Genomic DNA, 26,527 nt, shown 5'->3' with positions numbered 1-26,527 from the left:
CGCGATCAGGATATCCCGTGCCTTGGTGAGAAAGGGGAGAATAGTTGAGTATAATCTAGGGAGGGCATCCCTCTTATCTTGCAGTTTCGCCCATTTGACACGCCGCCTGTTATTAGATAGAACAAGGCCAGGGTCAGATGGCAGTTCGGGATGTCGCTTTAAAGCAAGAGGGGATAACATCTTTAGCACCAGAGCGTTATGATCGCTATCAATCCTGGGCAGTACCTCCAGATCCACGATCTTTGGCCAAAGCCTTGTCTCGACCATAACATAGTCTAGATGAGATTCGTGATCTTTTTTGTTGTACGTGCATCTAGACGGAATGTCCGAGGGTTTCCTACCGTTAACCGCCCTAACTGAATTGTGAAGGGTAAGAGACATAATCTGTGTAGCTAGTGGGGACCAGGCCTTAGCAGGAGCAGAGTTGCATGGAGGAATTCCCCAGAACTCATCCTCTTCCAACAAGGCTCCCTCGTCCATCCCTGGTAGGGGCTCATAATGGCAGTTAAAATCACCTGCAATAATAAACTGGATCTCCCGATTCAAAGAGTCGAGAAAAGCTGAAAGTTCTCTGATGGTTTGAGATTCTCTAGCCAATGCTGTGGGGCGGGAATAAACATTGATTAGGGCTAGTTTAAAAGAGGATTGCCATGTCAGTAAGACACATAAAATGTCAGCTGAATTGGTCTCTATTAGTTCTGCTTTGCAACCCAGATGGATACCAACCCACGTGGACAGGCCGCCGGACGGCCTCCCAATGCCACCCCAACGTGCCATGGTATTAAAGGCTACAAACCCCAATCTAAGGGCTCCCTCCCTAGCCCAAGTCTCTTGGAATAAAATCACATCGTAGGTGTCTACAAAGGAACCCCATTCAGGGCACTTAAGTTTGGTGCTTATTCCCGCCACGTTCCATGATATTATGGACATTTGCTGGACGTGGCTATTGGGTAGAGATGGAAAAACAGTTGAATGGGGTAGACTCTGCGATGGGTTGAGTTCAATGGGATCCTCGGGGGCAATGATGTCATTGGCTAGATTTTCTGTGGGGTGTTGCTCGATTAGACTACAACCAATACTCTCAAGAGAGTGACCAGAGCTGATCGCTTCAGGGGGAGAAGGTACCTCCCTACTACAGGGAAGCATATTGCCTTCATGAGTTGACTCAACCTGTGGGGAAGCCTGAGTCCCGTCTAGCGACCATATCAGTCAGTCAACCTGATCTAACTGGCTGTACCTGTTGTAGAGGGGGATAAAAGTGCGGGACACGGTATGAGCTTCTCGCCTTGAATGCCCGACACGCCCCCTTCGGGCTGGGTGCTGACCGGTGGTCACACGGGGTGTCATTTGGCACTCCCGGATCAATGAGTGGATTGCCCATTCTACGTTATTATGGGTGGCCTCGGCTTTTTTCATTACTTAGAGAGGGTTCACATGAAACTTTCCGTCTGTTAGTTTGCCTGAGTGTATATTGTCCATCCCGATCTCTTGCATCAGCCCATGTGTGACCATGCGCTCTCTCTTTGGTGGGTTTGATGAACAGGCCGACAGTCCAGACTCTCATTCGTTTTTTGGGCCATAACATTGATAGAGGCCCTGGTGTGTATGACAGGGATTACTGACTGATCTCCTACCACCAGAACATCAATATCCCAGGAACCTCAATTACAATAACCATGATTTAAACAAACCAGACCAGCTTTCCTTTGCATCCCTCTATACTGATAAATATTCTCCATCAAGAACACTCCAACACAAAGGAAAGTGCCGTAAACACATCTGCAATTAGCCGCAGAACCTCTAAATTACGTAAGGATCTTTCCATAGGTTTTCATGCATCCACACAGGAGTTTACCTTTTACCAAATCATTTTGCTAAACAGTAAGCACAAGTCCAGACAACACAGACAAACGCTGTACGTTAAATCATTAAAACATATCCTGAAGAAGGCTTCAGAGAATGCAAGATTGCCAACATTTCCAAACAAATCATTGCAGCCACACACAGACATTGCATTTTTCAAATGATTTTTCAGCATGTTTGCAAATGCCACAATTGTCGTACTTAAAGAAGCTACACCGCGCGATCTCATAATTCAAGTGTGTGCATAATTTCTTCACAAACTAGTATTTTTACACTCTGTTACACGCCACATTTTACAGATATCTGCATAAAATAAAAGAGATTAGCATAAAATTAATCTAAATGGAAATCATTTTCATATTCAGAGCTTAACCTGAGAGAATGGCATGGACCTAGCCCTACATATTAGAACACCTCCTCTCTAAAAAGATGTGATTGAGACTTCATATGGAATCAAACACAGTGTTATACATTTGCATACAGAGAACCTCTGTAAGAAGCAAAAAACGTTTTTAGTGTACATGATGTTTCATACACAGACTAGGTTAGGTATTTTTGCAGAAGACTCCAATCGTTGGTTTCTGCAGCGATGGAAGGGCATCCCAGAGGTCCATGATAGCACGTTGCTGTATCTGCGGCACCCACCGTCAGATGCTACTTGTTCGGTGTCTCCACACTATAATGTTTTGCCCAAGCTTCTGTCATCTTTTAATTTACAGTTTTCCAGGACCTGTGGCTCTAAATCCTATTTCATTCGTCTCCATTTTTCATTCTTTTTTTCTAGCTTCATTTTTCTCCTCTTTCTCTCTCTTTTTTCTCTTTGAGAGGAGCCACCTTCCCCTCGGTAACCTTTTCATGGCGGCCGTTCATCTTCCAGGCTTAAGATGTACGATGCAAAACCATAAATACAAAAAGATGATGCAACCAGGGTAAGATTCTATGATAATGTAGGAAGCATTAGCAGTTTGTGGCGGTCATTCAGGTTTTTGAGGTCAGATTGACTTCTCTGAGAAAGTTCTCTTCGTTTTTTATCTAAGCAGTAATTTGTGGCAAGTATTAAAGACAGTCTAGGCACTCCAATGACTGTAACCCAGTGCTGTTAATAACTACTAAAGTTACCGAATTGGTCAAACTGAGTTTGGTACTTGGCTGTCAAAGAACAACATAGTGCACACCTGTTTTGCAAATGTGATATAGCAACCAACAAAGAAAGTAGTGAAAATTCAGCAAGATTGCCTTGGTATTGGTAGGATTGTTGAAAAGACTTACACCATGCGTCACCCTATACACTGTGTCCCACTTTCGGTTTATGCATCTTCACCCCAAAATGTAACCATTGCTAATGTCACAGTTCCCACCAACCACGGTATTCTCTGCCACACTGCCATTAATATGTTGAATTCAAGACAGCAAACATTTTTTAAAAAATAGTGTGGTTTATCGTATTTTAACAGAAACCTCCAAGACACAAGTATATTACCAGTTGTATTTAGGTTTCAGCGCTGTTTCACCTTTTTTGGTGTAGGTGTTCAGAAAAATTGAGCAATGATGGGTTGCAGCTACAGATTCTGCTCACGCAGAGTATGTTGGCTACCACCTCATGATCCTGGGCTAGGGAACACCCTTCCTTCCTGAAATGGAACTACCAACCTCCACATTTAAATTTTATATTCCAACAAGCCTCAAAGAAAAATTTGATTTGCGCATGGAACCACCAATTATGTGCCAATCAGATTTCCTCAAAACAACATATTTTCTGCAGTTAGACTGTTACTGCCTCAACTCTGGCAGAATTGCAACCAGTGAGGGCTTTCATTGAGGCAGAAAAGAATGTTTCCTAGAATGATCTTCACAGTATGTGGTCCCTGCATATAGACCTTTATGCCGGGGTTCACCCCCGAATCAAGGCACAGGCTGAAGGTTGGGTTATGCATATTTTATTTTATAATTACAGATTTTTTATCCTTTATGTCTGCAAGCTAATCTTCACCAAATGTAACAATTTAAAGGTAGTGACACTTTCAATTGACATAATCAAGTTGACAGAATCTCCCAAAGATGCTTTACAGTCAGATAGGTTATCCTGGATTCCCTAGCCTCAACCTGCGCCAAAGAACTCAAAGCCACAAGGCCACCACAAATGTTCAAAGATGCCACTCACACCCAGACACACCATCTACCTGATTTTATAACAGATGTTGGTGATCAAACCTCTAGACCACACAGCTCTTCCATAAACAAAGCACCAAGGACATCCTCGTCACAATGACCTCCTTCTCAACAGCAAGCAACATCAGAAGTTCCCCTAAGCTGGATAAACCCCCTAAAGAAAGAACTCTGATCTCATTTCCAAAGAAGATATACTACATTCTCAAATAGATGCTTCTTACTATCAGTACAGACATGGAGACTAGTTCAATGAAAGCCTCAGAGTCCTGAAACAGAAACGCTAGATAACGGAATCATACTGTAGACAGTCACCAACCTCATCCAATGTCGCAAACTATAACACCAGCTACAATTAACTTATTTTTTTATTACAATTATATGTACTTATTAATATGAGTCATTTGCAATTGATACAATAATGCTGTGATATGCAGAAATATGTTTTCTAGCCTGTACCAAACAAGGCCTCAATTAGGCCTCAACTCCATCTTGTCTTTAGGCGCATCCGTATGAATCATGTGTTCATAGTTTTTCATCGACACTGCACATAGAACAATGTGCATTGATGTGTGGTAAAGACATGCTGTTCTCAAAGAAATTCCGAAGGAAGCCTTTAGTTACTTTTTCAAGGCCTTTCCTGTTCACTCACTATAGGGAGCTTGTCTATGAACCTTCGCATTGTTTTGTAACCACGTTTGTGCTAAACACATTTGATGATATTAGGTCACTGTGAATATATAACGCAGTTAGGCGGATAGCGCTAAGATGGAGGTATCATACAAAGTTTTATTGTACTGTGCTACGATTTGTCAGTGTATTGTTACATTTGCTCACTCCCGATGCTCACTGTGCAAATTCAATTTCTTTCTACGGTGAAAACTATTACAAAAGGCCCTTAATTTGGAGGCGAGACAAATCTCTGGGTCTCTTCTAGGGAGGTAGCCGATTCTTTATCGATTTGCTGCACATTCAGGGTTTAGTCTGTTTTTCAGATTCTGCTCATTGCCGCGCCTTATTTAAACTGACTGTATCTTTGCCTTTTGTATTCCATTTTAATATTTTATTAAACCTTCATAGTTCTTTTTAATTTACTGATCTTGAACTCCCTTTTTGAGTCAGTCCATGTTTATGGATTGTGTTTTGAAATGCTGTTTTGAATCCTATCTTTGGGGACACGTTGCCTGGTCTATGCTTGGGAACAACACTGTCACAGTCCCGCATAGGCGCGATGACTCTGTTGTAGACTATCTGAGAGATAGCGCCGACACCCCAGAGCGGCCTATGTGCCAACAAAGACTATTTCACTTCAATCTCAACAATGCCTCAAACTGTCCCCAAAGCTCATCTTCCATGGACTAAACCTGATACGTCTAGAACCAGCACAGACCGAACCCCAACAATTCAACAAGGTATCAATTGTCTAGATCTAGAAACATTGCAGAATAAACACTGACTTTCAGCAGAACAGCAAGAAAATCGACCTTAAACTGCTAAGAGTACAAGGGGAAAAACAAGTTAAAACCATCACTTGGAAATCTACAAATCTGTGAATCTTCTGAGAAAATTTAATTTTCATACTTTGGTGTCTAGAAATGTTTGCTTCAGTCATGCAAGTTAAGGTCATTAGTTGGGATCACAAGGAAGTGATTCAGTTCTTTCTGTTTTTAGAGAAGCAATGTGTTTTAGTAAACGCTGTGAGAAGTTAGGTGAGGTAAGAGAGAAGTTGGAGCCTAAAGAGGAGAGATTGCACTACAGAGACTATGGAGTCAACGCGGCTTTGACTATGCTTACACGTTTCCGTATTCGGCCGAGGGCGTTAGCAGCTAAGAGAGAAGTAAGAGCTGAAGACAGAGAGTTTTACTAGGACTTAGGAGGTCAGTAGTCAGTAGTCAGTTAAGAGAGAAGCGAGAGTCGGAAGACAGGACGGTTGTACTAGAGTGACTAAGGAGTAGCGGTTATGGCACCCCTACCATCATTCTCTTCGATATAGGGCTTGGGTTTCTTCCTCAGCTTGGATTTCTTCTTATTGTCCTTCTCCAGGAGCTGCTTTATGTGCTGAGTCGCTGGGGAACAAACAAAACGATGAACACAAATGAACATAACAAAAACAGAAATCATAATGGTTGAAGCATGAGTGCCCTGTTCTCAAACCATGCTGGAGTGAAAGGGGGAAATGCAAACCCAGGGAAGGGCGGTCCAAGGGGCAATGCAAGTTGGACACAGAGAGAGAGAATGGTTAAAGGAGGCGAAGAGTTGCACCAAACAAAGATGAGATGGACGAAGAGGGGACAGCCAGCTGGCAACCAAGAGAAGGAATGACCGAAAAGTGCAAAGTAGTCTGGCCGGTGGAAGAACAGAGAGGCCAAAGGACCATGACAAAATCAAAACAAGTCGGAAAAAAGGCAAATAGGTCCCGCAAAAAACATAACACAGTAGTTCGGAAGAATTTCTTTAAAGGCAGAGGGGCTGGCAACAAATTGCTGCCTGGTCCTACTACCCTAATACAAATAAATATTTTTTTTAAAGTTGGTGGGCATGGGGGCAATGGAGGAGTGGGTGGAGGGCAATAGCGAGTGAGGTGGAGGCGGGGAAAGCAGCACACGAGGGAAAGCAAAACTCGTGGTGGGGTGATAAGCACAGATGCAAGAAAAGACTGAGCGTAGGGAAGGAAGGAGTTTGATAGGGAGAAGCATGCAGGAAAGAGCTTTCAACATGAGTGACAGCAACATGGAATATGGGGGTTAAGTATTTGAAGGGAGCAGAGTAGGAGCTCAGCTGCACAACTGGACATAGGGGCCACCTATTAGAAAAAGTGTGCACCGCCTTCTTAGACAGCACAGGAAAAGGAAGGCAAAAGTGCGCATTGTAATCTGCCAGTTAAAGAATGGTTCAAGTGAAAACAGCCGACTGGCAATGAAGAGAGTGGCAGCGGGACAGTCTGGCAATGAAGAGAGTGGCAGCGGGACAGTCTGGCAATGAAGAGAGTGGCAGCGGGACAGTCTGGCAATGAAGAGAGTGGCAGCGGAATAGTCTGGCAATGAAGAGAGTGGCAGCAGGACAGTCTGGCAATGAAGAGAGTGGCAGCGGGATAGTCTGGCAATGAAGAGAGTGGCAGCGGGACAGTCTGGCAATGAAGAGAGTGGCAGCAGGACAGTCTGGCAATGACGCGAGTGGCAGCGGAACAGTCTGGCAATGAAGAGAGTGGCAGCGGAACAGCCTGGCAGAAAGAAGTAAAAAGAGCAGAAGTGGGCAGTGTGTAGTCCAAGTTCGCCTGATGGTTGAACAATGAAGAAAGGGCGGTTGAAGTGGACAAAGTTGTCTAGTAGCATAAATAATGGGTTGTTAAAAAAAAAACACCAAAGGGTGGCAACACACACGATCAGGAAAGGGCAAGGCAGTCTTGCCACACAGAGAAAGGATGATGAAAGGGGTAGCAACAGGCTGGGACACAGAGAAAGGATGGAGAAAAGAGGTGTAGCAGTCTGGCAATGCAGAGATATGCTGAAAAGAGACAGCCCAGTCTGACAACAAACAGAAAGGATGGTCAAGCTTAGACTGGATTTGGAGGCTATTAAAAATGCAGATAAAACCAGGAGTGATTTAAAAAATATATATAGGTGAAAGAAAAATGCTGATTGCTCCGCACAGGGAGTCATTAAGCTGGGACGGGGGGCGTAGCCCTCAAGCTCCTTCACCCACTTACTCCCATCGTCTTTAATAAGGAGATCACGGAGGTTGATACAAATACTTACATTTCCTAGCTTTTGCATGGCAATCTGGGGGTACAACCGTGAATTACAAAAAGTAAAATGTATCTCTGTTCAGGATGCAACCGAAATTTCGACAAAAAAGTAATGCACATTTTGGGAGGTGTACATAGATCACAACACATGATTTGAAAACAGGGCACCAAAAACAACACAACATGACATGAGAAGCATGCAAACAGAAATGTAATACAACAACAACAAAATGGCAGAAAGGTGTAACCCGCTCATAGCATGCTTCCTAAAGGGGGAGGGAGTAGTATGGTAACCATGGTAACAATGGGATGTCATTTCAACAGGTCATCATTCTTTCAGGCCTAGGATTTTACCAACCACTGAAATTAGGTGTTTCAGGGCAGCTTTGTTTGAGGCAGTGAACCGTTATTAGGGTTGAAAGTATGGTAAGATGGCGTCCTGTTGACACGGTCCTCAAGTTACTATTTGAGAGTGTGGCGGCGCGCTGGCTTCCCCACATTGGGATACTGGTCCAAACAGAGGGATGAAGGATTGGAGCTTTGGAGAGCAAGAGACTAGACATTAAATGATGAAATCCAACACCCTGACTAAATAGACCAGCATAGAGCACCCTACTTGAGAGGGTCTAAGGCATCAGAGTGAGAGACTGTGATGTGTCGGTGCAGAGCGACAAGTGCTTTGTCCATCACCAAAGGGGTTGTTACTACACCACTAATGAGCTGCCCCTGCTACAGAGTACTATTGGAGTGGCGGACAAGGTTGGACCCTTCCCTCTGGAGTATTACACACGCTAGGAGATCAGTACAAGCGCCTCTTACTCCAAAGCAGCTAAACGTACATGAAGAAAGCACATGGTGCTCTGGAAGTTTTAGGCTAATTAAAATAGAAAATGACATTTTTATGTTAGCTCTTACCTCTGGATTCCTCTCACTATTCTCTGGTTGTGTTTGTTGATGGATGCTTGGTGGTAGGACACACATACACAAAGTCTGGTGCAGTGTTTTTATTTGCGAAACAGCATGCAGGAGATCCGATGCAAGCCTTAATCGTGGTGGCCGCCGTTTTGCAAAACATAAGCATTTCAAGCAAAGGTGAAATAGAGTGTGAAGACTCAAACTCAAACTACAATCCGATTCTTTCTTGATGGACAGGCATCTCAGAAGTCCTAAACACACACGTTGTAATGGAATTTCCAAATCCATCTCTCCCCAGAAGGCTAGCATGGCATTGTCAGAGCAAATATTGGTTATCTGGCTAATAAACTATGCTATATAATATATTGGTTATAAAAATGTGCATAGTTTTTGCTCTGCCAAATTCACAATTTCATAGTCCTGTTACATAAAGCATAAATCTCACCTGCAGGGCGTTATTACTAAGTGTGTGTAATATGTCAGGAACCTTCTATTGCATAATTCGCTTAGTAATGCCATACAACGCACCAATCTAACCCTAGTGGATTAATGTGTACCATGTGATGCAGGTATTTTTTATTTTTTAGAACGTCGGCCATCCCAAAACAAAATAAGGGCTCAGTGGTACAAATCTGAAGGAATGTTTGGCTTTGTTTTCGGCAATGATTATAATTCAAGAGTATCTGATTATTTGATCCATAAACCAATAATCAGCCTCTAGAGTTGCTCATTTAAAGTATTAGAAATAAAACACAACACAAAGTGTTAAAACATGGTCACTGTGGGAAAAATGCAGGCTTCTGTACCGTGTGTTCATCCTTCACCAATTCCACCGTGAACAACTTCCTTTGTTCAGTGAGGATGGCATCGCTACCAAAGGTGAAGAACAATTTGCTTTATTTATGGACCACTGATGGTTGAAGGGCCATCAAGATGAGTCCTTCAGAGGAGTCTTGGCCAATACTAAGTGACTGCTTTCAAGCCTTGTCCAGTCATTTCCTGTTATACGTGAGTGAGATGGTGTATGATAGATCCAAGCGAAGTTCAACTCAGATTGGACAGTAATCAACAACATGGCTGTTCCCCAAGCAAGTGGTCAGCCTCCGAAAAATACCTGCAGAAAACAGCTGCTCCTACAAAGACCGCTATCCTTACTTAAAACTTTTAAAGGACAGTGTATTTTTAGAAATGGTGCTCGCTCTCGCTTCTTTTGCAGAAGAGGTCACAAGCGATTGGAAGGGCAGTAGAGAAGGACTTCAGAGTTAAATAATGAGGGTATTAAACTGTGTAATATACTACCATGCCTCCTGTCCATATGTGTCAATAGTAGAGGGGAGCCATGGCTCTTTGCTCCTAGCCCCGTAGTTATTGGTGGACCCGCGCTCCTAATATTGCATGTATTTGCATAATAAGAAATAAGCTTGTCCTATTCACTTGACAGACAGCTAACGCTGCAAAGCCACTAGCTAGCACCAAATATAGCGTTTTCCCTTCCCTCAGTGGACTTATCTAAAATTGGGTGATGCAACTTGGATGGGTCACCTAAAAGGGCCCCGCAAAATATTTAACTTCTGACCTGCCTGCTCCTGCCCACCAGGTTTGCTTTACAGCCTACTAAAATTGGCCAGTGGTTCCTCCTTCATGTGGCTCCTTTCATTCCCATACATTCAGAGTCATTGTATAAAACAACAAGCCCTGCCTCCCCCTCACATGGAGACAATGTGTCTAATGAATTGGATTACTGCATGCACCCGCTTGTGTGTTCGCAGAGAGAGCGGTCTACACATATGCGAGCGGTTCTTGGAAGCCATTGCTTTGCTACCGAACTAGCAGGGGTCAGCAGTAGCCCACAGAGGCCCTACTGTACCCTGGCGATGCCCAGGCAGCGCTGCTAGCCTCTCTGGACCTCTTTTGTGCCAAAGGTCAAATAAGAACAGGCGCATTGTGCTTGTGCGGCCCACAGTAGCGGCCTAAAAACAGATGGAAATATGAAAACGGGAACAGAGGAGGGGCAGGGGGTGATGTCATCAAGGGAACTTCAATGCTGCCTCTTTTTGCTTTTACAAATGACTTCAACCTCTTAGGAACAAAAGGCTTGGTGTGTTGGTCTCACAAGTCATTGTGCAACATCCACGCAACTCACAGGAAGGTGGGCCTGGGGCCTGGAGAGGGGGTGGGGATCCTTGTGAATCAAGAAAGGAGTCTTTCACTTTACAAGGAACATGGTCTATTGTCTGACCACTCTTCCCGATATAAACATAATATAATACGAGTATGCTGTTATTTCATCACCAAGACTGCCAACCACAACACTAGAAAAAAAAAAAACTTTTGTAACTAGCGGATACATTTTTATAAAGACGAAATCAGTTTTTCCAAAACTCCATTATATGTGTGCATGAAGTAAACCTTTAGATTTTAAGGTGAACGTGTGTATCAAGTGCCTGGCCAGTACTAAACCCTTTAAGTTGTCGTGTCATGAGCACAGACAGATACAAAGAAAACTTGGGAGATGAAATGAGGGGAAAATAGAAAAAAAAAACAATCACGGATGTAGGGAAAAGAGCAAAGAGCACGAAAGACCTGTATGAGGAAAGTCTAGAACATGATAAAAAAAAAAAAATACAGTAAAAAAAAACACTGTAGAGTGAAGCACGAATGATGCAACGACGAGATCATAGGTGTGCGGATGAAATTCCTTGACCGACAGTAGATGTGCCATTGCCGACATTTATTCTAGCCTCCCTGGTGTTCCAATGTGTTTTTGCCTTTTGGCAGAGTATGTTGGTTACTAGTGACTCCCCAGCTCTGGGGGCCTCGAGGTTACCAGAGAATGGAACCCCACCCCCCTGCATGGAGCCTCAAGCGGGCAGCCCCCCTTATATCCCTCTGTGCGATCCCTGGGGAGCCGCCTACCAACACCCCGATGTAAGGTCCAGAGATTGGGGCACATGGGGTCCCGCTATGTTAGCTTATTTTTTTTTTAATAAACGTAGTGTTCACAAACATTACGCACCTCACCCCAGGCTTAATCCTTTACGAACATTCGTGTGAATACTTTGAGTCCTTGAGATTTTTAAACATTAAAACAAAGACTCAAACTGCACCTTCCCTTAGGGTTACCCATAACTGTTTGGGGCGCCTCCTTCAGAGCAAGACCTGTGTTTGCAAGAGGGAGGAAGGATGCTGCTTACAGAGGACCAACCCATCGCATCCTCCTCCCTGCCCCACTGTGCGTAGGCTCTACCTTGCACAGCGAGGGGCTGGCGTATCCCGGACTCATCTCTGAGGAGGAAACTGGTACCCAGGCAGTCTGGCTGGAAGTGTGAGCTGTGTGGATGTGCTGGCCAGTGCTTGGCAGAGGGCATCTACCCAACTACCCAGTTTTGAGGCTATTACCTGGTGATGCCCTACAGCAGAACTGACCCCAATAGTGGCGAGTGTCTGAACACATCCTCTAAGCGCATCAGGAACACACCTGAGGCAGGGGTGTGCTTCCTGGGAGATCAGGTCAGATAGTGGCGGCTGTGATGAGTACATCCCTCCATGCACCAGCTTTTGTTCTGTTTGCTGCACCCGCGTCCTGCTGAGCGCTTCGGCCCAGGGCCAGGCTGTAGGATCCAGACATCCGTGGCCTGCTCTGAGCCCATGAGTCCCTGGGTCTGCTGCCAGGTGTCCATCCTCAAGTCTGCTGTGTCTCCATGGCGTCCATAAAGTTATCACGAAAACTGTCCACTTCTTTAAAGGCAACTTTGCCCCCGCACAGCAGCTACTGTTGTGTCTGCTTCACACTGCGTTATTTACATGATCACAAACCTTTAAGCTCGTGAACTTGAGTCAATATCAAAGAGGTACAGAATGACCCGTGTTGACGAAAAATTGGAAATATTCCATTTAGCTGCGGCGCCAGTTTGCTTTTCGCTGACTTTAATCTTTGCAAACCTGGCGCTCGTGCGGTCTCTTCCCGCTCTAGGTGTTGTCTGTGCTTTGGGAAGAAGAGAACTCTGCAAACTGCACACAGCGCGTTGCCATGGAGATTACCGTCTTTCGTTTGGAATTATATTTCATTTGAGATTACCATTTATCATTTTACATTTCCAGTTGCTTCCTAAGATTACCTTTCTCACTGAAGATTTTTAGATTCCTTGATTTAAAGCCAGGTTCCCTCCAGCTGCTTGTATTGTGTGTGTTTTGTGAATTTACACCATTTCCAATGCTGTTCATACGGTAAATTTATTTTATACGTCATAAGACATTATTAAAAGTGGCGTGTTCCACACAACTTTGGCTGGAAATGCATACTTTATTCCAACTCTGATCATTGTGTGGTGCTGTACCTCACACAGCTACTGCACTAAGCAACTTTCCCACATTGATCCAGAGAAAGAGTGGGAGGGGTGCAGCTCAACCACTGTGACCCCAAATCTAGGGGAAATGGAATGAATACAGGGGCAATCCTTGCACGCTTCCCACCTACATTGGCTCCGATGTATCGATCCCTAATAAATCTGCCTTGGGGGTTGAAATTCATGATGCGAAGGGCGGGAGGGGACACAGGGAATGACTGACTTTGAGGAGAAATTGCTATGTACAAACTGCCAGTGTACAGCAGTGTATTGTTTTTTGTTCTTAACTGCATTATCAATCAAAAAATGTATATAAAAAAGAAACAAATTCTGAGACCCCGACCTTAGTCTCATTGAGAGAACCTGGTGGCCCCAGTAACTAAGCACTCTGGAGTGTCCGGCCTGACAGTCGGCGAGCCGGAATCCATCGGGATGTGACGTGGGCGCCTTTATGAGTCCTTCCTCGGTCACTCTCTGACCTTGGAGGGGTTAGTTGAAAGCAGTGTGAACAGATCAAGTGTCTGAATATTTTGATGGGTGTGCAGTTTGACTTCACATATTAGGGGCTCTGGCTCCCAGAGACCCGTCTCGGTGTTTTAGCTGCTGGAAGCAATGTTCGTCAATCAGGTGTGGTTGATCAGCATGTCAAGGCTGACATTTTCAGCTCCTACCCTAGCTCTATGCTCCATCAGGTCTTATGTATGGTGCATTGAACTTTAATTTTGACCCTTGAATCCACCGGCAGCCAGTGGATCGCTTCCATGGCTGGTTTCCTTAGAGTTGGACAACATTCCAGCTGCCTGGTTCTGTACCATCTGCAGGCTGAGTTTCTTCGGAGTCCAATTAAATTATGTCACAATAAATCAGGTATCTCTCACCTTAGAGGAAAGCTTCAGCTTATGAAACATCCATCATCGGGAGTTGAATTTCTAATGGACCTTTGTTTGAAGAAGTCAACAAACAGCGGCTGTGCAGTCGGCACCCACAGACTAATTCACTGTATTAGACCGTAGTAAGTACTAGAAGAGTTTCAACTCGCCTATCAGTCATTTTTGGCGTTGGGGAACAGTTTTTCATCATCACGGTCCATTATTATTCAAGAAAAGTGGGGTGTCTTAATTTTTTACTTTACATTAACAGTTTTACCAGCAGAAACTGGCCCTCTATGGCTGTTGGATGGGCCTTCTATGGTATGAATGATGTCTGTGGGTCTTTTTGGGGTTGTTTGGTGGGACTTAATAGAACTGGCCACGAGGTAATCATTACAGTTTTGAAAGACTGTAGGTTTTGATAATGACCCAAACTGTTTTTTATCCCTTTAAACCACTTCTGAGAGTTGGTCTACAAATTGCCTAGAAGAGAGAAGAAGACAAAAATAAGCACCAGGGGTGAAGTAAGGCAAGAGGGCCACAAATCTAAGAAAAAAAACAGAGAGAAGAAAAAAAGACAACACAGAAAAAGGATGCATAAAACCCCAAACACCTAATGCCCAAATCCTCAGGTCCACATGCATTTCACTTTTCTACAAATCATCTACCTACATATGAGAGGCAAGATGTCCAAGTGCTGAGGACACAGACAAAACCAAACTCTCAGAATCAGAATTTAGACAATCCGAACCTATTCCATGCATGACAATATATTAAAGTTGTCCAACCCTCATTGTGTAGTTGACACCTGGTTTTATCTTGGGAGCACCACAGTGGAGAACATTCAGCCTCAGAAGCAAGATCTGAGAGCAGCCAGGACCGAGTCTGGTCACTCTACGTAAAGCTTAAACCTCTTGAAAAACCGCACTCATGCACTTTACATGAAACCCCTGTTCCCTGCCTGCTGACTCTCGCCTTCAATGTGGGGTTCACTGAGGGTCCAGCTTCTTGAGTGACTCGTGCAGGATTTACTAGATGCTGACAAGAGCCGGTGAAGCAACGTAAAGAATATTACAGAGTTCCCCAGTGATCTTCTCAATGTTTCAAAGGGAGAAGTACTTGCATTTGATGAAGCCCTCAGAGCCTGGACTTAAGTCTATGCAGGAGTTTTTTTTCCTCATGGCGGTAGAACCATAGAACCTACAATTCAGAACGTAAGACTACTCCTGGGTGCATGTATGTCGTTAATACCCCGGATCTATGAGAACATCAGGACGAGCATCAGGTGGGTGCTACGCTGCCTGTTCACCCAAGAAAGGGAAAAGCAAAGAAAACTGAAAAAGTAAAAAACAAAAAAAAATACTAAATAAAATAAACAAATAACTCTCTGGAAAAGATGTCACAATTTTCTATAGAAAACGCGCTGAAGAGGCGGGAATGACAGCTCCTGTTGAAAAGAAAAGCTACAACCCCGCAATGTACAGACACTTAAATCCCCCCCCCCCCCCACCCTCGTAGCTACTCCTTTATTGCTTCAGATATGGAGAATCCCTCAATGTGTGACTCTCGGCTGGAGCTGGGAGCGGGGGAGGCCATACGTGGGAAGCGCGGTAGCAATCCCCGTCATCCTCCGCTGCCAGGAAGATGCATAAAGGGTTCCGTGATTGTCTACAATCACAAGAAGGAACCAAGGGGTAGATTCAGCTCAGTCACAGCGAATCGTACAATTCGCGTTCCTTCCATATTCATAAAACCGGTCTTCTACCGCTTTCCCTGCTGCCCTCTACCACCTACAAGGAGTCTTAGATTACAGTTCTACGTGCAGGTGTTGCGAAGGGTTTTTACTGTGCAAGAAGAGAGGGTACAGGCCTCATGAGAAGTCACAAGTCCCCAACTCTATTTTAATTATCTCAAATAAACGGAATAGATCAGCGGTTGAATGGTTATAACCCAGGAGCCGGGCCTGCAGCTGTGCGGTCACCTGGGTCCGTGCTGCCACCTTCAGGTAGGACGCCAGGGTAGCTTGGGTCGTGGGAGGACCGGGTTTAAAACCGGGAGGGCGTGACATCATCACCTGATGGTCTCCTCATTGACCTGAGCGCTAATCACTCCACTTTATGAGGCTACAATCAGAGCCTATGGGAAGTTAGGAGGATGTGCTACAACCAATATTATGCAAGTGAATCTATATACATTGAACCAGCCCAACATTAAGCCATCAATCGTAAACTTTGGACTTGTACCTTTAAATATAGGCAACTGGTGATAACAAGAATACACTTTATCTCCCCAGGCAGCATTTTCTATATTTTTGAGCTTCTTGAACTTTCTCCAAAATAGCCCCTAATGGACTGGGTGATGCTGAGGACTGAAGCTCTTCCTGGTAACTGCTCATAAAGAGGGCTCTGCTCAGACCTCCCACGCTTCCTGCCATCTGCACTGGGTCCCTGTGGACTGCTGGATCACAGCTGGATGGTTATGAATCACAAAGACCTGCAGGATGGGAACCTCAATGTCTGAAAACGTGATCCCTTCTGGAAAGGGTTGAGCATTAGTTTCTAAGATCCTCTGTGTCAGTCTGTCTGCTGAGATCCTCTGTGTCGGTCTGTCTGCTGAAGATCCTCTGTGTCGGTCTGTCTGCTGAAGATCCTCTGTGTCAGTCTGTCTGCTGAAGATCCTCTGTGTCAATCGGTCTGCTGAGGATCCTCTGTGTCGGTCTGTCTGCTGAGGATCCTCTGTGTCGGTCTGTCTGCTGAAGATCCTCTGTGTCGATCTGTCTGCTGAAGATCCTCTGTGTCGATCTGTCTGCTGAAGATCCTCTGTGTCGATCTGTCTGCTGAAGATCCTCTGTGTTGATCTGTCTGCTGAAGATCCTCTGTGTCGGTCTGTCTGCTGAAGATCTTCTGCGTCGGTCTGTCTGCTGAGGATCCTCTGCGTCGGTCTGTCTGCTGAGGATCCTCTGCGTCGGTCTGTCTGCTGAGGATCCTCTGCGTCGGTCTGTCTGCTGAAGATCGTCTGCGTCGGTCTGTCTGCTAAAGATGCTCTGCGTCGGTCAGTCTGCCGAAGATCCTCTGTGTCGATCTGTCTGCTGAAGATCCTCTGTGTCGGTCAGTCTGCCGAAGATCCTCTGTGTCGATCTGTCTGCTGAAGATCTTCTGCGTCGGTCTGTCTGCTGAGGATCCTCTGCGTCGGTCTGTCTGCTGAAGATCGTCTGCGTCGGTCTGTCTGCTAAAGATGCTCTGCGTCGGTCAGTCTGCCGAAGATCCTCTGTGTCGATCTGTCTGCTGAAGATCCTCTGTGTCGATCTGTCTGCTGAAGATCCTCTGTGTCGGTCTGTCTGCTGAAGATCTTCTGTGTCGGTCTGTCTGCTGAGGATCCTCTGCGTCGGTCTGTCTGCTGAGGATCCTCTGCGTCGGTCTGTCTGCTGAAGATCGTCTGCGTCGGTCTGTCTGCTAAAGATGCTCTGCGTCGGTCTGTCTGCTGAAGATCCTCTGTGTCGATCTGTCTGCTGAAGATCCTCTGTGTCGATCTGTCTGCTAAGGATCTTCTGTGTCGGTCTGTCTGCTGAAGATCCTCTGTGTCAGTCTGTTGGCTGTATCTAACAACATTAAACTCTACTTTGGGCACGCCGATAAGCTTTTCTACGAAGAGCTTGTTACTCGCACTGTAAGGGGGGGGAGTGTTTCAGTAAATATTGTGTTACAGTAGGAATAGCCAAGACTGGGGCAGTCTGCACAGCCCTCCCTGCAGGGAATGTGTGATATCATGTTGTTGTGTTTACATTGTTCCTATGTACCTGGTTCCTAGCTGCTCAGCCAGTGTGAGTGTTCTGTGTGGAATGTTGCTGTGACAGACATGTGTGGAATGCTTGGGTGCCTGGTGTGAGTGCTGACAGCTGAAGATGGGCTGAGCAGCAGGGCGGCTGCTCCTGGTGGGGCTGTTCTACATAATCTTTACAACATGTAACTACAACTTAATAAATCTCCTTGAAACTAAATCTAGGCCACGGACTTCATTACTACACATTTTTGGCGACGATCTGGAGACTGATGCTCTACATGTGGTCTTAAGGAAGTTAATGGTGACATGTCAAATAAGTCTTCAATGCGGAAGGAACCTACAGTAACGACAGGCGCAGGCAGCACACAGTACAGTTCCAGGAGGAAGTGGTTCACAAATGACCACACAGACAGCGCAAGTACATTTCCAGGAGGAAGTGTTGACACAAAAGAAACCAGATCCTCAAGAAACAAGTTAAAATGGAGCATCACGCCTTGCAGCCCCTCCACTGTCCTTCACACCGGACAGCCCCAGCCTAGGTGTGCTGTGCTCACCATCATCACATCTTTTGGACTTTAAAGTAACAAGAATTGTTTGCTGCATCAACCTCTACACATTCAGCTGTGCCTCTCAAACTGCGTTTCAGTGTGCTTTGAAAATAAGTTTGGCAGCTTAACGCAGTGTGCTGATATTCTTGTGTATCTGGAATTCTACAAGCTTAGAGTTTGTCAGCCACTGATGGTTTGGATTCTACCTGCAACCTTCATGGCATGTTTTTTTTAAATTGCTTTTTACATTTCGCCACTGTTTGAGTACGACAACATAATCAAAGTGGACTCTGAGCCGGAGTATGGAGGTGCCCATTAGCTGCTGGACAAACTTTGTGGTCATTTTTTTTTTTTTTAATTTACATGACTTCCATGGACCATGGATCTTGGGCAGTTGAACCGTCACTGCCCACTTTCAAAATTGTGGCACGAGCCGGTTAATGCGCATGCAGCTTACCTCGAGCTTGGAGTCGCGCAGGGCAGCTGGAGGATATTCTGTGACGACGTGAAGTTCCTAGGTGATGTTGGATGCTTCTCTCCATGGACGTGCCTTGAGCCACCCGGTGAGCGTCACCAATGCGTGCCACCATCTTGGGGTTGGAGGCAACTCTCTACATGCTTGGTAGCACCCTGAGCCATCCGTTGCATTTCATACATGCATGCCGCCATTGTTTTTTTTTTCTACTGTGGGTGTTTGGTTCTGGTTGTAGAGGAGGAACTGTAAGCCGTGGACGCCTTGTTATGTTTCCAGCACCTGACTGAGGTGTGGAGTCGTCGGTAGCGTCACGTGCTTCCGGTTCTCATCAGGAAGTAATTTTCCACTCTCCCGGCAATTATCAACGGATGGAGGTGGAAGCAGACAGTGTCTCCATACATTCGTGGTTTGTTGAGGACTGGTATCTGGCAGTCTGGTGAATGTGAAACGCTCCAACCGTCTAGTAAGTCAAGGGTGTGGGCGGCTGCTGTAGTATTATTGCGCTGCCACCCTTGTTCACCACTTTGGGAATACATGTGTGGGAGCGAGTTTCTAGGGATATTCTTGTTGAGAGAAGCTGGTTACTGGTGAGGAGTTCCAAGAGACATTCTTGGGAGGGTCTCTCAATTCTGTTACAGCCTGGTGTCAAAGTTTATTCCAGTTCAGTGTGGCACACTTCGGTATACTTTGGATAGTCTTGCTTTACAGCGTTGATTTAGAAGGACTAACAACAGTGTGTGCCAAGACTTGTATCTTTCGGGTGCTCGCTCACTCACCGGGGTGGTGGTTACCTTGTCAAGTCTCATTCTTACTTGTTGGCATTTCTGTTTTTCTCCATTGCATCTAAGTGTGCATGTTCCCTTTTATGCTTGTTGTTGAAGCTTCTGTTATACCTTAAATGAGGTAGTTTCCAGTGCCATAGTGGGTGGAGCTCTTCACTCATTTCTTGGCTATGCTGTACTCACTCTTACGTGGGTGTGGCCTTAAAGTTTTTATTGTGTGTAAGTCACTCTGTGCTGCACGTTGTCTTAATGTGAATAAGTCACTCTGTGCTGCACGTTGTCTTAATGTGAATAAGTCACCCTGTGCTGCACGTGGTTTTATTGTGTGTAAATCACCCTGTGCTGCACGTTGTTTTATTGTGTGTAAGTCACCCTGTGCTGCACGTGGTTTTATTGTGTATTAGTCACACTGTGCTTCATTTTTTTCTTTGGTTTGATGTACCTTGTGCAAGTCACCCTGTGCTGCACACAGTAAGTCACTGAACCCTTCCGGGAGGGGTGGCTTAAGGGGTGTATCTCCCTTTTAAACAGGTGATGGGTTATAGTCCCATTTTTACGCAGTAAGTCATGTGACCTTTACAATTTGACTCTTACGTTAGGGAGTTTATAAGTCATTTTACCCTTACAGGAGGGATGACTTAATGGGTGTTAGTCCCATCTACTCTGTTTGCATTATGGGTCACATTCCCATTTTTGCAAGTTTTTCCCTTACATGAGGGGAGGCACGTTGGGTTTCAGTCCCATCTTCACAGTTTTCGTTGTTGTTCCTTACATGAGTAGTCTATACATGGGCATAGGAACTCTATCACCCATAGTGATCGAGTTCTGGGGCGTACGTGTATCCCATGTGTGTTTTTTCTTCACAGTGCTTTGCCTTGCTTTGCGGTGCATGGTTCTTTCATGAGTTTATGTTCCACGTTTTCATGTGGTTATCTCACTTTGTTCTTGTGAGCTTAACGTTCTTGTATCATTTAGATTTGTTTTTAATAATAAAGGGGGAAGATGGGGGATAATTTCATTCTTCTTTTCTCCTTTGTTTAGTCTTCATTCCCTCTCGTGATGTGGTGTTTTACCTTGCATCCCTGGGTTCCACACTATTTCCTTCTTTTGTACATTGTTGTGTATAGTTGTTTCCTTTTGGTATTCTTTATTTGAATTTCAATTTTAAGGGGAGAAGATATGTGATATCCTGTTGTTGTGTTTACACTGTTCCTATGTACCTGGTTCCTAGCTGCTCAGCCAGTGTGAGTGGTGGTCTGTGTGGAATGTTGGTGTGATTGACATGAGTGGAATGCTTGGGTGCCTGGTGTGAGTGCTGACAGCTGAAGATGGGCTGAGCAGCAGGGAGGCTGCTCCTGGTGGGGCTGTTCTACATGATCTTTACAACATGTAACTACAACTTAATAAATCTACTTGAAACTACATTTCGGCCACGGACTTCATTACTACAGAATGGCTCTGGCCTGCTCAGAAGGGGATGGTGCTGGTTGTGGTTGAGCTGGACGTGGAGCCATGTGGGAGTGTGGACTCCTAGAGAGATCCAAAGAAGCCCCTGACTTTTGATTGGTCTTCTGGTGCAAGGATTGTATCCTAAAGGGTATACCAGTAACACAAGTCTCTATGTATTCATTCTTATCAGGCTGACTGTGTGTAAAACATCTCAGTAATGGCTGATGGGGCCAAAGACTGGGGGTTGCTGGGCAAGGCTGTGACAACGGGTCAAATATGAACGTTCTGTCTCGTGTCAGGGGTCCAACCTTCACTTTATTTCCAGGTGCACCCCCAGTTACTGGGTCCAGACCTGTATAGGGACCTTGCTAACGTGAAGCAAAGCTGTAGTTTGATGATGAGGACCTGGTGCCAGGGACCATGACCAGCAGGGCTGTAGTGGTAACCGTGCATCGAGCGAGTAGCGCGTGATGCTTTATTGTATTCCAATTGTTCACGCGCAACACGCGATGTATTGTAATGTACCTTGTTGTGTTTTGAATATGTGGCTCATGCATGGTGGATCTGTTTCGTGGAGGTTTGAACAATGCTTCTCAGTCACCGTTCGTGCTTTCCACTGAGGGGATGCTCCGTACGCTGGGTGGAGTAATCTTTTAATAAACTCCTTCTTCAAACTTCTTTTGATCTCCTGGATTCCTATTGTTACAAGGGCCCAGAGATACCACATTCTTGAAGCAATGATCATTTGAGGACTACACAGATTCAGTCTTACCTGTCATCTGGAGACCTTGGCTGCCTGCAATACTGCCCCAAGGTGGCTGCCAGGAGTAGTGCACGCCATCTAGGTATGCTGGCACACACCCTGGCATGCTCACAAAGTCACCTGTAATCAGAGCTGGTGATGCCTAATGAGCTTCAGACGGCCTGAAGCTCTGAGTGTCCTGCAAAAGGCGGCACCTAAGGGACTCCCACCCTCAGATGCAGAAATTACCAGTGCAGGCCTATCCTCCTTAAATGTCCTCATGGACTTCTCTTGCTGAAGCCTCTGTGGTAAGAATGTGGACTACTCGATATTTCAGGCCTTCATTACCTCTTTTAAAATGAATTAACTGGAACATATCTTTAGCGTAGTCTTTTATTAGGGTATCAGACTCAGGCCCAGATAACCCCGATGACCCAGAGATGCTGCTCCAATTTAGAGGCACCAATGACACCCAAATCTACATCTTTCTCATGGGAGATGGGCCCTTCTACGTGCTTTCTCTTTCTCATGGGAGATGGGCCCTTCCACGTGCCCCTCCCACAGTAAAGCCTGGAAACAATCTCAGTCTCCTGATGTGCGATATCTCATCTGACGTACTTTGGAGCACACGCTTCTGTTTGCCAGCCACTGCAGATGCTCTTTTGAACACTTTGATGTTAGTAAGCTAATAAAATGTGTGTCATCACTGATGACAGGGACGGGGGAGGGGAGCAGTATCGGCTCATTTCACAGTTGGATATCTGCCCTGGCTGGCAATGGTGTGCGGATTCACATTTGTCTTTAGTCGGGCCTGTGCTTTACAGAAACGGTCTGCTTCTATGGTAAATTCCTTCTCCTTATACCTCAAGCCAGCAGAATAGAAGATCCTTGTAACCAGGTGTAGGAGAGGGTTTCAGAGGGGCCGCTGTACCCACAGTCCTGATAGCACCACTTGTTCTGGCTTAGCTGCTCTTTCTTCTGTCTGTAGGCTTCTTTGTACAACAGGAACCGCCATTGTTTCCTCGCTCTTTAGTCTGGCACCTACGGGTTTACCGTATGATGCGGCAGCAGCATGGCCACTTAAACAAACAACCTGCGGCCTTTGGCCATTGCCAGCCATCTTAGCGACATTTCAGTCAATGAGGGGGTGGCAGAGCCTACATTACAGGGACCATCCGGTGAATGATGTCACAAAAGATCTGAAAACCTCAACTGACATCATCAATGAAACATTCTAGCATGCCTATTGTTCCTGATTGTTAGTGAAGCATGGTTGGTCAAAAAAAATATTGGTGCTTGATGGTCCCTTTAAAAGAGGGTCAGGTTATTCCTCTTCTAAAAAAAGAAAAAGAAAGCTAATCTCGAGTCAAACATTTTGTCCAACTATCATCCCAACATAAACAAGCCTGTCCCAGCTAAAATCTCGGAAAATTGTTAGCAGAGTCAGTTCAACTTTTTTGGATCTTAAAAAATGTTCATCTACAATTCAGTAGGGATTTTAACCAAGACATGGACAAGACAAAGGAACATCACGGACACCTCTTGAACGGCGGATGAGTCAGGAGGTCCCGTTAGTCATGCTGGATTCTGCTCGGGCACCATGGACCATGGAATTATGGTCAAAGACCTCACCTACTACCACATCTTGGGTTTCTTCTTGGTGATATGAATCAAAAACTGCGATTCTCCTCGCCGGCCAGGATTCCCATTTCTTATGTGGGGGGCTAGTCCTGTGCCCATGACCTGTATTTTAAGGTCTCGAGAGCTCGGTTTGGCTATGGTCCTTGCAGCATTGATTAAAGAATAACAACTCTACGATGGAATCCATTACATTTGGCTCAAAGGCAAAGCCTCTTTCAAACCCATTTCTTTTTCCTCTTTTGAGGTCTGTTCTTTCCTCCCACAACTAGGATAAAACATCTCTACACTTTGACTCCGATATGCCTCTCTTTCCTCAGACTCGGTGGTGGGGAGCAGCAACTTACCAGGGGCGTAACATAGGCCCCCGCAGCCCCCCGCGGTGCGGGGGGCCCCCAAGCTCCAGGGGGCCCCTCAGCACAGTACTCCGGACAAGGCAGCTTGCAGTATTATTACAACTCTTCATATTTGATACAATGTAAAATGAAAATATTCAACCTTGAAATGCAGCCTTACTAAAGAAGAATAACCTCTGCAATGAGGCCCCTTCGAAAACACAGCAGTTGTTGTTGCTGACAGCAGCCTGCAGAAGCAGGAGGGCGGTTTGTCCAGGGCATGACCTCTGAGGCGGAGGCACGACAGACCACGTGCACGAAAAGTTAACCCCTCTCAGCATTGTCTCTGCATGCGTGCTGGGAGTCTGACCTGACTAGAGAAAAAGAGCGGGCAATTCCAAAAAGGGACAGAAAGACTCTCTCTTTGCCGTTAGCCTGTCTGAATCTTCCGACACACAGGAAATGGAACTGAATCTTTCCCCACATGACACCCTGTTCAAAACTGTGGTGTGGGTAAGTTTTGCATTTCTTTCACTTATGCACTCTAGCAGAAAGGGAACCACTGGACAACTTTCATGATATATTGCAACGAGCAATAAATACAACAAAAGAAATGTTTGAAATGCATAGTTAGTCCTGCAGGCGCGATGCCAGAAATCCTTGCGTGTTACAGTTTGGAGCGCTAATGTACATTTTAACAACAACAACCGACTACACTGTCAGGATGATAACTGCAATTGGTGTTTTAATGTATTTCCAGAACATCAGGTATTACTTTCACACTTCAGAATTGTTGCTTGCACACTTATAAATGGTGCCAGTGAGCCATATTATGTGTAACACAAACAACCACTCAAACTTTTAATCCAATCGCACTTTCAATTTCTTTTTTACCACAAAAATCATGCCTGTAAACATCAGTTCATGTAAGGTACTGTTATGTGAAATCAAGGACAGCGCCAAAGCCTGCTACATGACCTAATGCCCCCTGGTAGATTTGCATACCTGTCCCTGCTAGAAGTATGTAGCTAGAAGTATGTACATATTTTGTGAGGGAGTCTTGAAATGATGATTGCTTCGTAAAATCGTAAATCCAGTATTTGTAAAGCACAAACTACCCACCCTATGGGTCTCAAGGCGCTGGGGGCTGTCGTGGAAATTAAGGGAGCTATTGCCCAGAGTCATCACTTTCCCCAATCCAAACCCCTCACCCCAATCAAATCCACTCCAAACCTCTACACTCCAATCCTCCCAACCCGTCCCACTCTAACCTGCCCCACTCCAATTCAAAACAATCTGCCCCTCTCCAATTTGCTCACTCCAAACTGCCCCACTCCAATCCAAAACAGTCTCCTTCATTTCAATCTGCCCCACTCCAATCCAAAACAATCTGCCCTACTCCAAAACAATCTTCCCCACTCCGATCCATCCCACACCAATCCCAAACAATATACCCTATTCCAATCTGCCCCACTCCAATCTAAAACAATCTGCCCCAATCCAAAACAGTTTGCCCCACTCCAATCCAAAACAATCTGCCCCACTCCAATCCAAAATAATGTGCCTCACTTCCATCCAAACAATTTGCCCCACGTCAGTCCAAACAATCTGCCCCACTCCAATCCAAAACAATCTGCGCCACTTCAATCCAAACAATCTGCCCCACTTCAATCCAAACAATCTGCCCCTCTCCAATCAAAAACAATCTGCCCTACTTCAATCCATACAAAAACTGCCCCACGTCAGTCCAAACAATTTGCCCCACTCCAATCCAAAACAATCTACCCCACTTCAATCCAAACAATTTGCCCCACTTCAATCCAAACAATTTGCCCCACTCCAATCCAAAACAATCTGCCTAGTCCAATCCACCCACACCAATCCAAAACAATCTGCCTACTCCAATCTTCCCCACTCCAGTCTGCCCCTCTCCAATTCAAAACAGACAGCCCCACTTTAACCCACCCAACTCAAATATAAAACAATTTGCCCACTACAGTCCGCCCACTCTACTGTGCCCTACTATAATTTGCCCCACTCCAATCTAACTCACCCCAATCCACCTACTCCATCCCAATTCACCACTCTCCAATCCACCACAATCCCCACACTCCAATTCAATCCACCCCACACCAATCCAATCCACCCCAATCCAGCCTAACCCAATCTACCCCAATCCAATCCACCTCATCCCCATCCATTCAATCCCACTCCAATCCAGTCCACTCCAATCCACTCCAGTCCAAAACAATCTGTCCCACTCCAATCCATTCCACTCCAACCTTCCCCAATACAGTCCAAAACAATTTACCCTACTCCAATCTGCCCCACTCCAATCTAAAACAATCTTCCCCACTCCAATCTGCCCCAATCCCAAAAAGATTACCCCACCTGTCTGCCCCACTCCAATCCAAAACAATCTGCCCCACTCCGATTCAAACAATCTGCCCCACTCAATCCACAATAATATGCCCCACTTCAATCCAAGACAATCTGTCCTACTTCAATCAAAAACAATTTGCCCCACTCCAATTCAAAACAATTTTCCCCACTATAATCTGCCTTACTCCAGTCTAACCCACTCCAGTCTGCCTCACTCCAATCCAAAAGAGACAGCCCCACCTTATTCACCCTACTCCAATCTGTCCCACTCCAGATCCCTCCACTCCAATCCCCCCACCCCAATCCAATCAAATCCACCTCACCCAATCCACCGACACTCCAATGTACCACAATCCAGTCCACCCCACATCAATCCAATCCAGCCCAATCCAATCTACCCAACTCCAATCCAATCCACCTCATCCCAATCCAGCCAACCCCAATCCAATCTAGTCCACTCTAATCCACTCCAATCTTCCCCACTCCAATGTG

At 45.4% G+C, this 26,527-nt stretch overlaps 1 protein-coding gene across 2 annotated transcripts in view; it reads right to left on the bottom strand.

The window, feature by feature from the left end:
- Window positions 1-26,527, bottom strand: part of ARHGAP39 (Rho GTPase activating protein 39) — an 855,990-nt gene that overhangs the window by 285,617 nt on the left and 543,846 nt on the right. The window contains exon 5 of one of the 2 annotated variants that reach the window (XM_085604662.1): window positions 6,003-6,095. The exons of the other annotated variant lie outside the window; for it this stretch is intronic. Within the exon in view, the coding sequence (XP_085460788.1) occupies window positions 6,003-6,095 (93 nt within the window). The remainder of the gene's footprint in view (window positions 1-6,002; window positions 6,096-26,527) is intronic. 2 annotated transcript variants of the gene reach the window in all.

Source organism: Triturus cristatus, chromosome 5_1, assembly GCF_964204655.1.
Source record: "Triturus cristatus chromosome 5_1, aTriCri1.1, whole genome shotgun sequence".
Lineage (NCBI taxonomy): Eukaryota > Metazoa > Chordata > Amphibia > Caudata > Salamandridae > Triturus > Triturus cristatus.
This window is presented reverse-complemented; position numbering and strand designations above follow the sequence as displayed.